This window comes from Lissotriton vulgaris, chromosome 10, assembly GCF_964263255.1.
Source record: "Lissotriton vulgaris chromosome 10, aLisVul1.2, whole genome shotgun sequence".
NCBI classification, from domain to species: domain Eukaryota; kingdom Metazoa; phylum Chordata; class Amphibia; order Caudata; family Salamandridae; genus Lissotriton; species Lissotriton vulgaris.
The window spans coordinates 450,344,097-450,360,041 of record NC_141698.1 but is presented as its reverse complement, the minus strand read 5'-3'; the positions used below and the strand labels follow the sequence as shown (position 1 = coordinate 450,360,041).

At 42.3% G+C, this 15,945-nt stretch overlaps 1 protein-coding gene across 2 annotated transcripts in view; it reads right to left on the bottom strand.

Moving 5' to 3' along the window:
* Window positions 1-15,945, bottom strand: part of CRAMP1 (cramped chromatin regulator 1) — a 1,243,281-nt gene that overhangs the window by 599,398 nt on the left and 627,938 nt on the right. For both annotated transcript variants that reach the window (XM_086941303.1, XM_086941302.1), the window contains exon 11: window positions 513-687. In XM_086941303.1, the coding sequence (XP_086797429.1) occupies window positions 513-687 (175 nt within the window). The remainder of the gene's footprint in view (window positions 1-512; window positions 688-15,945) is intronic.

The following is a 15,945-nucleotide window of genomic DNA, read 5'->3' as shown; positions in this document are numbered from 1 at the left end:
AATAAAGGGGAAGAGTTAAGGTTGGAGTATTGTACATTTTAGGAAGAGATGTGCACCCATCCTCAAAATAGTAAGCCCATTCCCTTTCCCAAACTACACTTAAATAGATACCTCAGTGAAACAAGCATTGGTATAGCCAATAGGTCTCGCCTTGGGACCTTATAAGTATTTAATTATGCAGCACAATATCCTTGGTGCAACATCAACTGTTGCATGGCTAAACACTTATATGGGGAGCACAATTTTTGCCTTGCTTTGACTGCTCAATAAAACTTTGTTGTGAAAAAAAAATAATTGTGCCAAACACCGGGTCAGGGCTTAGAAAGAGTGGCTTTGCTCGAAAACTGAAAAAACAATGCTTAGCTTTGTTTTGCAGGTTTAAAAGCGGATATCAAACTATGTGGTATACATCACACCATTGACAAGCACATAATAATTCAGGAAAGAACATTTAGTAGAGAATGATCAACCCATTGCAACTCTCTTGCACAGCCAACGATAAATGTGCTCACCTGAGGCACTGGAAGAAGTTGGAGAAAACGATTTACTGTTGCGGATACTGGAGCTGTTCCGTGTGCAGCAAGGGCTCCTGGATGTCACAGTAATTATTTTTCCAGGTGGAGTCAGTGCCTGTTCTTCCGGGACAGGCTTTAAAGGGGACGTGGCCACAGATGAAGTTTCTGGAGACTGGCAAAAAGAACAGATTCATTTTAAAATTAAAAGATTTGGACCAATTAAGTGTTTAGGCACTTTTAAAAAAAAAAACTTGATAAGAAAATCAATTAGTACAATAGGTCTTTGCTTATTTATGTCCTTATATTTTGGTATGCTGTTGAAAGGACTGTTTTCATTGTATGTATTTTGTGCTTTTATGGTTTAAAATCTGAAACTGAAAAAAGATGACGTGCACAATTAGTGCATTCAAACGTGGAGGCATATTGTTAGAGTATTCAAAAAGTTAACCCACTAGTTCCAGGTTTTCCATTTAATGTGAAGCATCAACATTAACCGAGTTCTTTAGGCAGCAAGGATAAAAATATGTTCACAGAATACAGCCTTCTTCAATTGAAGAGGGAATAAAAAATAAAAAATAAATAAATATATCGATAGATAGATAAGATAGATAGATAGATAGATTTCATCATCAACGTAGTCAATTTCGGAAAATTCTTTACCTAATAACATAATACAACATGTACAATTAATTAGAAATTTGACTGACCACTAGACAAACTATTTGCAAAATCATTATTCTAAACTAAATTTCCCAGAAGGTGTATGATTTCTTAAAATAAAGAATAAACTATTCAATCGATTTAAACTGCTAAAAATATATCATACCATGCCATTTAAAAAACGTAGTTCGGCAGTGCTATGCTTCCATTAGGAGCTGTGCTCTGAACAACCAGAAAACAAATATTTGGACATACAGGAGCAGTACTACTAGTAGTAGAAGTATCTTTATACAATTAAGAGATTTCCAAATTCCCATTCTAAAAACAAAATAGAAAATTCCAAAACATGGATACATCTGCATACAGTTGAATTAAAAAAGAATGTAACTGTCCCTTAAGGCTCTGCTCAGTATGGGCTATATCCAGAATTTAATCGCAGTAGGATCAATGATAAATTATATACGCTGAAATGCTGAATAAAGTGCTGCGTGCAGTATTTGATCATTATAATTGCGGTGTTCAGTTTTTCATCGTTCTAATTGCCGTATAAGAATTTCTTTACAAGAATAGATAAAATTCGCCCTTTAATTCAAATTTTTACCCATTATGCAGATGTTAAATACATTGAAAACATGAAATCTTCCACATTAAGTACAGTTGAATAAAAACTGATGCATCAACCCCCTGAAGCGATGCTCATTGAGAGCTATGTTCGAAATGTATGGCCCAACTATATTAATATCGATAATATGCTTAATAAAGAGTCAAGTGCAATGTGTCATCGTTCTAAATACTGCACAGATAATTCTTTGCAGGAATAGATTTAGTTAAGAGAATAAAATCTCCAGGAACTCTCCAGTCTTGTAAATTGATGGAATCACTCTAGCTATTCCATAACAATGAATAAACATAAAATAAAACACAGACACGTGTTATACATCATAATAAGTTCAGCTGTTACTCAAAATTTTCAGCAACCTGGATCTTAATCTCCATGCATATAATAGGTATCTAGACACAGTAAAAGTGGAGTACTCTGTGCAGTCGCTTTTTAAGATCCTCATAATCTCATGCAGTCTATTTGCGTAAAGAATTCTACAAATAGGTATTAACCATGTTCTTCTAATGTGTGTATACTTGGAACAAAAGAATAAGTAATGTCCTGTAGTTTCAGGTTCATCCTTACATCCAGGGCAGCTGGGTGAGATGTTGGTACCCCTCCAGTTACTACAAAAGCTGGTCACAGGTAGACTACAATACCTGAATTCCAGGTATAGAGCTTTAGCTAACGGGGTTCTATGAGATTTAGAAATTCTTCTTGGTGCATGTTGTCTTTGAGACTCTAAAACCTACTTGTCAACTGTAGGAAGCTGGCTCTGTATATACTATCCCAAAATGTGGTATAGTGTGCACACAATCCAGCAGAACCCCAGAGGTAAAAGTAGATTGCACCTTACTCTCTATTTGTTGTAGTGTGGGCGAGCAGTAAGGCTTTATCAGAGGGGAGTGTTACGCATTTGTTGTACACACTCAATCAGCAAATGATGTCACACGCTCAAAGCCTGAACTCTAACCAATTTGATTTGTATACAAATATTGTTTAGTTATGTTTATTTTCTATAACCAAGCAAGGCTGGCACAGGTAAGTGTCAATGGTACTTTTCAAGGCAGGTTGAACAATACAAGCAAGCTGAATGAAAATGTATTTGTTACAAGTTTGTAAATCTTTTCAATACAGTTGATATTACTGTTAGATTACTTTTGATTACTTTACAGATTCCTTTAAGGATTACTTTTTCTACTCCGTATGATATACCTAAATACCACACTGGGAAATTTCCTAGAAAAAAACCTAAGTAAGGCAGTTTTTAGTTACATGCAGTTTTTCAAGTTCTCATACAAAACCAACTCACCACAACACTTTTCAAGGGAAAACAGTCAATGTAGTCCCATGGAGAAAACGTGGTTATCGTTAACAGGTAAGTACTTTGTTGTGGGAGTTGGTATTCTGGGGTTAGAACCAGGGTTCCGCCAGGGTCAAGGATACACTCTTGAAACACCTCAGCGCTAGTACTAGCACGGCCCGGTGCAGAGTGCTGAGGCACAAGGTTACCCAACAGATAACGGCCTCGATTCTCATGGTCAAATTCACCCGAGTAAGGTCTAAAGAAATTTCGAGACCAAATGTTCCCTCGCTATTACCCTTATTATCACAAGGGACCATCTAGGCAATCTAGACATTCTATCTTCCTTTTATCTGACGCAACAGGATAGTTTTGTGCTGTACCGTACTACTTGCTTATACAAGATGTTTTGTATACGTGCTTCAACTTGCTTTTAATTGGTATTTACTGAAAAGCGCTCTGATATCCGCAAGGGTCTTGTTCACGCTCTACGAAACTTTCAAAATAAATAAAAAATAAATTCAAGCATTGGAAATGCAATAGGGCTCGCATTAGGAAAGTTTGAGCTATTGGTCTTATCAATGAATTTTTTTTTTGTGTGTTATTTTTTAATATAGCTAAATTAATAGCTTTGTCATTTACAATGCCAATAGTTATAACTTTTGCAAATGTGACAACTATAGCATTTGTAATGCAACATGCTTTGTATTTACGTGACTTAGATGTATTGATATTACAAATAACAATGGCTTTTAATTTTTTTAAATAATTAATACTTAAATAATTTATTTAATTTGTAATGGCAATAGCTTAAACTTTTGTAAATAACTTTTGTGAAGATTGTGAGAAGGTGGCCTGATATGCAGTGGTCACTATTCTAGTGAACACTACGTATCAGTCCAGCAACCCTTATTGATGATTGGTTGTAAGTCAACCTTATAGACCAGCTATCCTAGTAGCGTGGATACGAGCAGTCTAAGGCTAAAGACTCGAGAGGGCGTGTTAAGCCAGCTGTTATACCACATATACCCCTTGAACACCAAGTGAAAGGACACCACACAAGTGTTATGAAAATAAACAGTTATTTATTAAGATTCACAACAGCCCTGTACTCTTTATGAGGACAGGGTACTAAGCACAAACCAAAACTCTTACAAAAATACTTAAGTTAGCACAGTATATACAAATGCCTGAGGGGCACGGAAAACCATATACTTGAAAAGTGGAATGCGAAATTACTAGCAGGTAAGTACAGTACTACTAGGCTTTGGAATCGCTAGGACTTGACTATAGAATCGTTAGATTACTTCTAGGAGACCCAGGGGACTCGGGTGCAGTGTGTGCACTCTCACGCGAGATGCGGGACAAAGTCTATGGTAGCTAGAAATTGCAAAGTTAGTGTTCTCGGGCGAACCCGACCTGGTAGGGAGAAAACGAAAGTAGATTCTGACCCTTGGATAGTGAGGCTATGCTGGGGCACCGAAATGCCGAAGTTACCTAGCCCAGGGGCTGCAGCTGCATAGGACTCAAAAGACGTCGGGAATCCTCGTTGACGGACCAGGAGCCTGGAAGAAAGAAGTTGCTGGCAGGCGACCAGTGAAGAAAGTTCGGTGGATCCAAGCCTGGATCGATGGAAGATGACACCTGAAAGCAGAGGGGACCAAGTTCGAGACTACTAGCCAGTAGTCAGTGGGCACCAGGAGGGCACCGGATGGTAGCCACCTCGACAAGGCGAGTGGGTGACGCTGTGCTCGAAGATCTCACGGACCAGGAGGCGTTGTCGGCGACCAGGAAGGAGGATCGAGCTGTCCCACGAAGATAGAAGCTGTCGGCGTCGCTGGACCCAGGATTGGGCAACAAAGCCTTGGCAAATTCAAGCCCACGCGGTGGACCTAAAATGGCGTCTGGAGTGGACCAGGAGGGTCCGGGGTGCCTCTCTTAAAGAAGGAAGCAAGGGCCAGTCTGGAGCAACCAGACCAGCAGCAGTGATGTCGTCGGGCGTCGTTCAGAAGGCCACAAGCCAGCCGGCTAGTAGCCAAACAACGCGGTGCACAGCAAACAGCAGAAGGGCCCCACGCAGATCGTGGAGATGCAGGGAGGCTGATCTTGGGTGCTGGAGCTGCGCAGGGTTGGGGCTTCTCGGACCCCAAAGCACTCACCAGTGGAAGACTCGGTGGGCTTGGTACAAAGAAGTCGTGCAGTCTTGGCGATCGTCGGTCCCTCGAGGTCTCGTCGCACTCACGGTTCTCAGCTTTGCTGTAGAGGTGAGTAGAGGTCAGAGGTGCCAGGGAAGCCGGGTCTCGTCGAGCTGGGTCGTCGGATTCGTGAAGAAGGACTTGCAGCAGACCGCAGTGTTCTTAGGATGGTGCCCGCTTGATGCAGGGTGACTACTCCTTAGCCACAAGGGAGAATCTTGAGGAAGAAATCTTGAAGTCCTTTCGCAGAAAGTCGTGTCTTGATTCCAAAGATGATCTAATTTTAACAGGGGGCCCGCTCCCATCTTTATACTAAAAAAGGGGGCTGACCCGGTGACTAGGTCCTGCCTATGGGTGGGACTAGGAGGGGGGTGGTTACACCCCTCTGCCATGCCGGACTTCCCCAGGCCAGGGGCTGGTGTGCCCCTGGAACTGGTTCAGACCGGCCTATGCGTAGTGAGCACCGGGGTGCCACTCAGCAGTCACCTTCCTGAAAAGCCCTGCCTACCCAGGATACACAAAACTATGTCTGGGACGGTGCTAGCACCGCCCCGGACAGGAAACCCTTTGTCCAGGCCTCCCTCGCTGGAAGGACTCCCAGCAGCAGGAGGTCAGACTCGTGTCTGTGGTGGCAGCATCCATTTTGTGGAGCTGAGGCTTCAGTTAACTTTAACCGGGGTTCACGGTTACATACATGTCGTGTCCCTCTAGAAGGGTGGAATGCTAACCCCGTCGACAGAATTGGCGAGGGGTTAGTATTCCAATTCGTATGACACCTTACTCGACATGTTTTGATAAAGCAATACCAAAGTTAGCATTTAACCGCGAGGATTATAATGCACTTAAGAGTATATGGTATGCGATATCATGGAACAGCTATTAGGACTTGGTTCCGCAAGCTGCAGACAGGCTCAGCTCATGCCAGAGCACCATCTCACACGATTCCAAGCACTCTGCCTTCAGGATTGTCAAGGCCTGCCATAGGAGTGACTGATAGGAATCTGTGTGTCCATTTTAGGGTTAGATATAGGTATACTATACCTACAGCAAAGGGTGATTACACGACTTTTCCCCAGCTGTCATGCAGCCAGTTGCGTCAAATTTAAGAGGCCAGCCAGGGGTGGCATAATACATGCTTAGGAAAGGTCTATAGCAAAGTGACAGACATTGATTAGATAATACAATTTACGTTTTTTTGTAAACAAAAACCTAGAATGAAACAGTATATTAAGTCCACTTGTGTACAGAAACCAATGAGCAAAATAATTTCTGATAGAGCTTTATTGTTTATTGTTGTTGACTATTTTTCTTTTGTTTTCTACTGTTTTTTTAATATATATAGTTTTTATAAGTGATTATGTGTTTAAATTTTATATAGTCTTGAATTAAAAAATACAAAAGAGAAAATACAAAATCAATAGACATGAAACATATATACAGTGATGAAGGCAAAGCGGTAGACACCACTACGCGCGTTTCGGCTCTTGAGCCTTCTTCAGGTGACCGTCTATTGTTAGAGTTTCAAAGAGTCCAGGACTCACAGTTAGGTGTGGCGTGGATATAAAAGGTCAGTCGGTAAAGGCAGCTTCTTAAGATCTTGAGATGTGGAACGATGTAGTCCTATAGCTTGTCATATGATGTTATGACATCAGAGAAAATGAGGTGGTAGAACAGTATAGTGGAGGTAGCTTAGATTCAGATAGTTATTTGTGTTGACATTTGTAGAACCTCCACGAGTATAACTTCCAGTGAGTAGATGGTAAGGTGATGAGAGCAATAGTGAAGGAAACGAGTATTTATCTCCACAAGTTGATAAAATATCCGGAGGCGAGCAATAATGATGTATAATTGTTAGCACGAATATTTTGTATCCAACTGCTTGCATTCTAGCATACCGGTGTGTGGTCTTTTGGCGGTCGATTATTGCTACCAGTCCTTTTCTACCAGGAGCGTCACTATTTTCATCAAACCTCACGGGCGATGCTATGACCAGATCATCCTCCATAGTATTTTCCGCTCCTGGGACATCTTTTCTACTTTATCTTTAGGTGGATACAAAATATTCGTGCTAACAATTATACATCATTATTGCTCGCCTCCGGATATTTTATCAACTTGTGGAGATAAATACTCGTTTCCTTCACTATTGCTCTCATCACCTTACCATCTACTCACTGGAAGTTATACTCGTGGAGGTTCTACAAATGTCAACACAAATAACTATCTGAATCTAAGCTACCTCCACTATACTGTTCTACCACCTCATTTTCTCTGATGTCATAACATCATATGACAAGCTATAGGACTACATCTTTCCACATCTCAAGATCTTAAGAAGCTGCCTTTACCGACTGACCTTTTATATCCACGCCACACCTAACTGTGAGTCCTGGACTCTTTGAAACTCTAACAATAGACGGTCACCTGAAGAAGGCTCAAGAGCCGAAACGCGCGTAGTGGTGTCTACCGCTTTGCCTTCATCACTGTATATATGTTTCATGTCTATTGATTTTGTATTTTCTCTTTTGTATTTTTTAATTCAAGACTATATAAAATTTAAACACATAATCACTTATAAAAACTATATATATTAAAAAAAACAGTAGAAAACAAAAGAAAAATAGTCAACAACAATAAACAATAAAGCTCTATCAGAAATTATTTTGCTCATTGGTTTCTGTACACAAGTGGACTTAATATACTGTTTCATTCTAGGTTTTTGTTTACAAAAAAACGTAAATTGTATTATCTAATCAATGTCTGTCACTTTGCTATAGACCTTTCCTAACTCTGTTTCTTCCCTATGTATAGCAAGTGCTACTATATTATATAGGGGTCCCCTTTTTCCAAATAGTGGCATAATACATGCTGCAGCCCCTGGCAGCCCTGGGTACACCTATGCCCTGAGTTACAGGGTCTGATAAGGGGGCCCAGTACCAATTGGAAATGTACCTAGGGTACATGGAATCCATTTTACAGAGAGAGCAGTAGGCCTGGGGTCCTGATTGGCAGGGCCCCAGGTCGACTATGTCAAAAACCAGCTAAAACACAGGGCAAAAAGTTGGGGGCAACCATAGTCAGGAGGTACCTTCCTACAAAGATTATGTTCAGTGTTTTTTATTGTGACGAAAATCCAAGAACAGAAGTGAAATATTACTGACCTTAGGCTGACTACACCCTTGGTGTGCTCACCCCATGTGGGGTAGTGGGCACACTCCCTAATCCTGGTTGGGGAGTGCCTGCCGTCTGCAAGATGGCGTGCACTGAAGAGTGGGCTTCACCTCGCCTCCCCGGACTGAGGGGTGGGGTTGGAAGAGGTGGGCAGACTTTCTGGGCAGGTGTAAGAAAGTGGCTCTGTATATACAGGACCAAAGTAAGGTACAGTGTGTATAGAGTCCCCAATCGCCAGAGGTATAACAGAGGTTAAAGTCAGATCTGACCTTACTCTCTAAAGTGGTAGCTTGGTCAAGTAGTAAGGCAGTATCAAATGACAGTGCAAAGCATTTTTTGTACACACTCAGTCAGCAAATGGTCTCACACACTCAAGAACTGAACTCCTGGCCAATTGTTTTGTATCAACATATACAGTTGTTTTATTTTAGAACCAACAAGGTATCAAAATATACTTTCTCAGAATGAGTTACTGTAATTAAATACTTTTAAAATAGGCAATAGACTTTTTGATTATAATAGTTACAGTTGTTGCAATAGGCAACACAATTTCAAATACAATGCAACATTGAGCTCAATGGCAATTTGTAGTTAAATGCAATTAGTTACTTTGTAGATGACTTTTCTAACCACAGGACTGTATCCTAGATTCAGTCCTGGGGCATTTCCTGTAAACAGTTAAGTGAAAGCTTTTTGGTTACAGTAGTGATTTTTAAGGAATATTATTGTATTTTAAAAGTTGACATATAAACTTTTTCACATAGAATCACTAATGTTATCCTATGGGAGGAAATTCACTTAGCAGGTAAGTAGTGTTATCGTTACTTTTTCTTACTCAGTGTTGGATCCTGGATCCAGCACTAGTGCAGCTCATGTAAACAGTTGAAATAATGTGTTTAAGTCATACAGGCGATTTTTAAGGAATATTTGTAGTTTGTGAAAATCAATACTCAGAAACTTTTCTGATGAAAAGCAGACAATGGATTCCTATGGAAGGAAATTCAAGTTACTGGTAAGTATGGTTAAAATTACTTTTCAGGGTTACTGCTGGGCTAGAGGATGCAGCACTGGGTTCTCTCCTGACACAGGTGAGTAAATTGGAATTTGTTGTTCAGCTGATTTTAGATGAATATTTTAAAGTTTCAAAACTCCACACGTGGAAGATTTTTCAAGTGAAACCAGTCAATGTTACTCTATGGAAGAAAGGAAAATGCTACTTACCAGTATGCATCTGTTCTTGGCATGTAGGGCTGCAGAACCACTCACTAAAGCATTAGATCACCATCTGGTGGTGGGCCCGGATGATTACACTTAGTTGTTGTCTTGGAAGAGTCTTTGTCTGTTGAATGACTCCTTCCTTAGATCGTAGTGCGCATGGGCATCGACTCCATCCTTAGATTGTTTTTGCCACTAGGCAAATGATGGAGTTGTAGGAGTAGAGATAAAGATGACCATGTGTTCTGTATCTAAATAAGATAATACTGGAACAGATCCAGGTAGCCGGGGAGGCGGGTGGGCGTGTGTGGTTCTGCAGCTCTACATGCCAAGAGCAGATGCATACTGGTAAGTAGCATTTTCAGTTCGAGGCATATGGGCTGCAGACCACACACTATAGCATAGATTACACAGCAGTTTCTCCCTTAGAGGCGACCACCCGTATCTGTTGGAATAGCTTGAAATAATGTTTTGAGTACAGCCTGGCCTACACTTGCTTTTTGTTTTGCCTGCACATCTACACAGTAGTGTTTTGTAAATGTGTGCGGAGTAGACCATGTAGCTGCTTTACAAATGACATCTAATGGTCTATTTCCTAGGAATGCCATAGATGCCCCTAACTTACGGGTAGAATGAGCCCTAGGGGGAATGGATAGAGTGCGTTTTGCTTTTTGGTAACACATTTGATTTGCACTTAACAATCCAACTTGCAATGCCGGATTTTGAAATAGGATTGCCCCTATGTGGAGGGGAAAAGGACACAAACGGTTGTTTAGTTTTAAGAAATGGTTTTGTCCTACCAATGTAGTAGAGAAGCGCTTTTTTTACATCCAATGTATGTAAAGCTCTTTCTGCAACCGTTTGCGGTTGAGGAAAAATACAGACAACTCAATAGATTGGTTGAGGTGGAACGGTGAAATGACCTTTGGCAGAAACGTTGGATTTGTTTTAAGAACCACTTTATTGTGATGAAGTTGTATAAATGGTTCTTGAATTGTTAATGCCTGGATCTCACTCACTCTCTCCAGTGAGGTAACAGCTACTAGAAAGGTAACTTTCCATGTAAGAAACTGTAATTCACACTGATGTAATGGTTCGAAAGGAGGACCCATAAGTCTGGTGAGGACAATATTTAAATTCCAAACTGGAGATGGTGGTATTCTGGAAGGAATTATTCTTTTGAGTCCTTCCATAAACGCTTTGATTGCAGGTACTCTAAAGAATGACAAATGTTGTCTGTTTTGAAGATATGCTGCTATTGCAGCAAGATGTAACCTAATTGAGGAGTATTCCAAGTAAGATCTTTGCAGATGTAAAAGGTAGCATATGATGTTTTGTATGGAAACATCTAAGGGGTTGACGTTGTTATTTGTACAATACACAACAAACCTTTTCCACTATGCTTCATAACACGCTCTAGTAGTAGGACGCCTTGCTTCTTTAATGACATTCATGCAATCAGGTGGTAAATTTAGATATCCAAATTCTAAGAACTCAGGAGCCAAATCGCTAGATTGAGCTGCTTTGGTTCTGGATGCATAATCTCTCCATGGTTCTGTGTTAATAGATGTGGGGAGAGTTTTAGTTTGTGATGTGGTACAACTGAGAGCTGTAGTAGCGTGGTGTACCACGGTTGTCTTGCCCACGTTGGTGCTATGAGAATCAATGTGAGAGAATGTTGCTGTAGCTTGCGTACCACTAATGGAATTAGCGGGTAAGGTGGAAAAACGTACGCAAATTTGTTTGACCAGTTCATCCATACCGCATTGCCTTTGGATAGTGGGTGTGGGTATCTGGCGGCGAAGCTTGGGCATTTGGAGTTGTGGTATGTAGCAAACAGATCTATCTCTGCCTGACCCCACTTTTGAAAAAATGGTTGAAGAACTTGAGGATGAATTTCCCATTCATGTATCTGTTGTCTCTGACGACTTAACAGATCTGCCACTCGATTGTGAACTCCTGGTAGATTTTCTGCTAACAAAAAATGTTTTGAGGAATGGCCCACCTCCATAAGCTCTGCCCCAGACGGGAGAGCTTTAGGGAGTGTGTCCCTCCTTGCTTTTGAATCTTTTACATTGCTGTCATATTGTCTGTTCGGACTAGTACAGCTTTGTTTGATAGGTAATGTTGAAACTATTTTAGAGCTAGACAAATCGCTAATAACTCCAGATGATTTATGTGGAGTAGTTTGTGTTGCAGTGTCCATGTACCTTGTACTGTGTGCCTTTGTAAATGCGCTCCCCATCCTGTGAGAGATGAGTCTGTGGTTAGTATTATTTGTGGAACAGGTTCTATAAACGGCCGGCCCTTGGAAAGGTTTTTGGTGTTCCATCATTGCAGAGAGCGATATGTCCGGTCGTCTACCACCAGATCTGTTATTTGTTGCTGAGCCTGATTCCATTGACTTGCCAAGCATTCTTGTATGGGGCGCATTTGTAGTCTTGCGTGTGGTAATATGCAAATGCAAAATGCCATCCTTCCTATTAGTTGTATAAACACTCAAGCTGGTAGTGAGTGTTGTGGCTGGAATCTTTTGATGAGACTTTGCATATTTTGTATTCTTGTTGGGTTGGGGTATGCTATTGCTTTGGAGGTATCTATTGTGGCACCTAGATACTGCTGAGACAGGGACGGTTGGAGATGTGACTTCTTTTGATTTACTGTAAATGCTAAGTTGTGCAGCATTCAGATCATTTGATGCGTGTGCTGTAAACATTGGTTGTATGACTTGGATTTTATTAACCAGTCGTCCAGATATGGGAAGACATGAATGTTGTCCCTTCTTAAGTGTGCTACTACTGCTAGACACTTTGTGAACACTTGAGGTGCTGTAGTTGAATTGGTAGTGGTGACCCTCTAGTTCAAACCGTAAGTACTTTCTGTGAGATTGATGAATGGGAATGTGGAAGAAGGCGTCCTTGAGCAAGGAAGTCGCCTTTCTTTAGCAACGGTAGAACCTGTTGTAGTGTGACCATATAAAAATAGTCGGATTGTATGTACAGGTTAGGGGTCTTAGATCTAGAATAGGTCTGAGGGACCCGTCCTTTTTGGGTATGAGAATATAAAGAGTAAACGCCTGTGTTTTGATGCTGTTTTGGGACTGGTTCTATTGCATTCTTTTGCAGAAGAGATTCCACTTCTTGTCTTAATAGTATTAGGTGTTCCTGTGACATGGGACGCTGTCTGGGTGGTACTGTTGGAGGAGTGGAAGTGAGCTCCAGGCAATAACCTGACTGAATTATTTGTCTCACCCACCTGTCTGTGGAGATGGAGTTCCAGACAGGTAGGAACTGTTGCAATCTCCCCCGACAGGAGTGGAATGGTATGGGGGGGTTGAAGAGAAGTCACTTATTGGGGCTAGAGGCGTTGCGATTGTTGTTGCCTCTACCTTTATTGTGGTTTCCTCTATACCCTCCTCTATAATATCCCATACCGGGTGAGGTTTGGTTGGGCGCTTTGTAAGAAGAGGTGTTATCAGTTTGAAAACCTTTAGAGGCGCCCCTATATGAGGAGCGACGAAAGTAAGGTTTATGGGCTTGCGTTTGTAAAACTCCCATCGATTTTGTCGTATCTGTATCTTTCTTCATCTTTTCTAGTGCACTGTACACTGCTGGACCGAAAAGATGTTGTTGGTCGAATGGTTGGTTTAAGATACTAGCTTGTACTTCTGGTTTGAACCCAGAGATGCATAACCATGCATGTCTGCGCAACAGTACCCCTGTATTTACTGCTCTAGATGCTATGTCTGCAGTGTCTAGTGCGCATCTTATGGAGGTATTTGTTATAACCTTGCCTTCTTGTATTAGATCAGAAGCCCTAGTCTTATATTGTTCTGGCAAGTGTTGCTTGAGTGACTAACTCATCATAATGAGCTCCGTCATATCTCGCTAACAGGGCTTGAGTGTCAGCAATCCTCCATATGTTAGCAGCTTGTGAGATGGTACATTTTCCTGACGTATCTAAAAGCTTAGACTCTTTGTCGGGGGTGGAGCATTCCCGGTGGTCTGCGAGTTAGCTCTCTTTCTCACATTTGACACTACCAGAGAGTCCAGTGGCAACTGTCCTTAAATAAATGCTGGATCAGTTGGAGTCTCTTTTGTACTTCCTTTCTAGTCTGGGGTTAATTACCCTGGCTCTGACTGGGTCTTTAAATATTTCTGGTGCGTCTCTTACCACTCAATTAAGTATTGGCAGTGTGGTTGTGGTTTTATGTGACGTTAACAGTGTGTCCATTAGAAAGCCTTCTTCTACTGAATCTGTATGTAAGGCTACTCCATGAAAAGTGGCTGCTCTATGAATGAGCTGCGTGAACCCAATGGTGTCATCTGGTGGAGATGGCCTAGACGGGTATGCCTCGTCTTGTGGTAGATCTGGTGCATTATAATCTTGCAATGGGTCCCTTGTTGGCCCAGCCATATCATCTGGGTTATTAATATCATCCATTTGATGCTCACTCTCTAACTCTTGTGAGTAGGTATCCCCATAATATTCATCTTGTGGTAGAAGGCTATGTGTACTAGCTGGCGAACGTACAGGAGAGATCTCTACTGGCATTTCTACTTCTGGTAAAGGAATTCTTATAGGGGAAGTTTGAACATGCTTTTTCAGAGGAACTGGCGGTGGTTTAGGATAGTCCATTTTCCTCTTTTCAGGCACGGTGTATACATGTCCAGTCTTTGGATGAATTTGAAGAGTCTTTTGCCTTGCATCAGGGTGGAAAAGCTCTTCTATTGCCAAATCCTTTTTCGGCGTCGATTTATCTTGTTTGGGGCCGAAAAGTTTAGGCTTTGCAGTTTCTATTGTCTTTGGAACGGTTTCTGGTTTCGGTTCCTAGACTTTTCTTGTCTTTTCTTTGGAACTGTGCTTTTGGATCCGAAGCCTTTGTTCCCGGGTGTTTAGATTTGCCTGCCCTTTGAGCCGAAGTATGTTCGGTATCGGAACCAGTCTTCGGGTCCACATTTTTCGGAACCGGGTCGTTTTCGTTTCGGTAACTTTGGGAACCTCCTTGGGCGCCGAACTTGGTTTCGGCTTGACTGTTTTCGGTACCGATGCATGTTTCGGTGCCGGTGTTGACCTTGGCTTAAGAATCTTCTGTTTTTCGGGACCGACAGACTGACTCAAGCCCGAGTCGACTGGAGGCTTTTTAGTACCCTTCGCTGCCGAGCCTGAAGGCGGGGTGTCAGAAGGTTTTGGTCGTTGTGCACCTGACCTGAAGGTGGAGGTGGAACCGAAGCCTATCCCGGTATGGTGGGGTGAACAGGGTCGACGCTCTTACTCACGACCTGTTGACCAGCTGGAAGAAGATAGTCATCTTCGGATCGATCCTCTTCTCTGGAAGCTGAATCCTCTGCTTCAGAAGCGTCGTCTTCTTGCTGTTCTTCGGCGTCTACCTCGATCGGCGCCACGTCGATGATGAGGTCTGGTGTCGAAGACAATGACTGCTCCATGGCTCTTCGAGCTCGACGGTCCCGGATTGTTTTCTTGGACCGGAATGAAGCGCAGGCCTCATAGACTCTACTCTCGTGCTCTGGAGACAAGCACAGGTTCCAAACCTCATGAAGGTCAGTGTGGGGAAATTTGTGTCCACACTGAGGGCACTTCTTGAAGGTTGTTCTTTCCATGAGCCAAAGACCGAATGGCGCAGTTGGGCCAGATGGCCCGACGAACGCTGGAATCGAGAAGTTTAGCCTTTCTTCGATGCGGGTAACCGGAATCAGTGTCAAAGACGGTGTCGATGTTGTAGATTGATTTATGTATTCGAAAAGAGATAGGTTACGGGACCGAACGATGAACACATCCAAGCCCGATGGAGGAAAAAAATAATCTAAGGATGGAGTCCATGCGCACTATGATCTAAGGGAGGAGTCATCCAACAGACAAAGACTCTTCCAAGACAACAACAAAGTGTAATCATCCGGGCCCACCCCCAAATGGTGATCTAATGCTATAGTGCGTGGTCTGCAGCCCATATGCCTCGAACAGTAAATTATCAGCTTTTGGGCAAGTAATCGACTGGCAGAGTTAAGGTTCTGGACATAAGACTCCAGGGTCTCCCAGAGTCGGGTTGGTACAGTTGGTACACCCTCAGTGGCACAGGGGCAGCCGGCTGCAGAGGTAGTTAGGCCCAATGTTATCCAAAGAGAGGTAGGGGGTCTTCGGTTGATGGCCGCTAGCAAGCAGGCCACGCAGCTGTGAGAGCTGGGCTCTTGGTCACTTGCTCAGGGCAAATGGGGAAGTAGGTTAGGACCAAGGTTGCACTGCCAGAGGCACTCGGGCGGCTGGGTG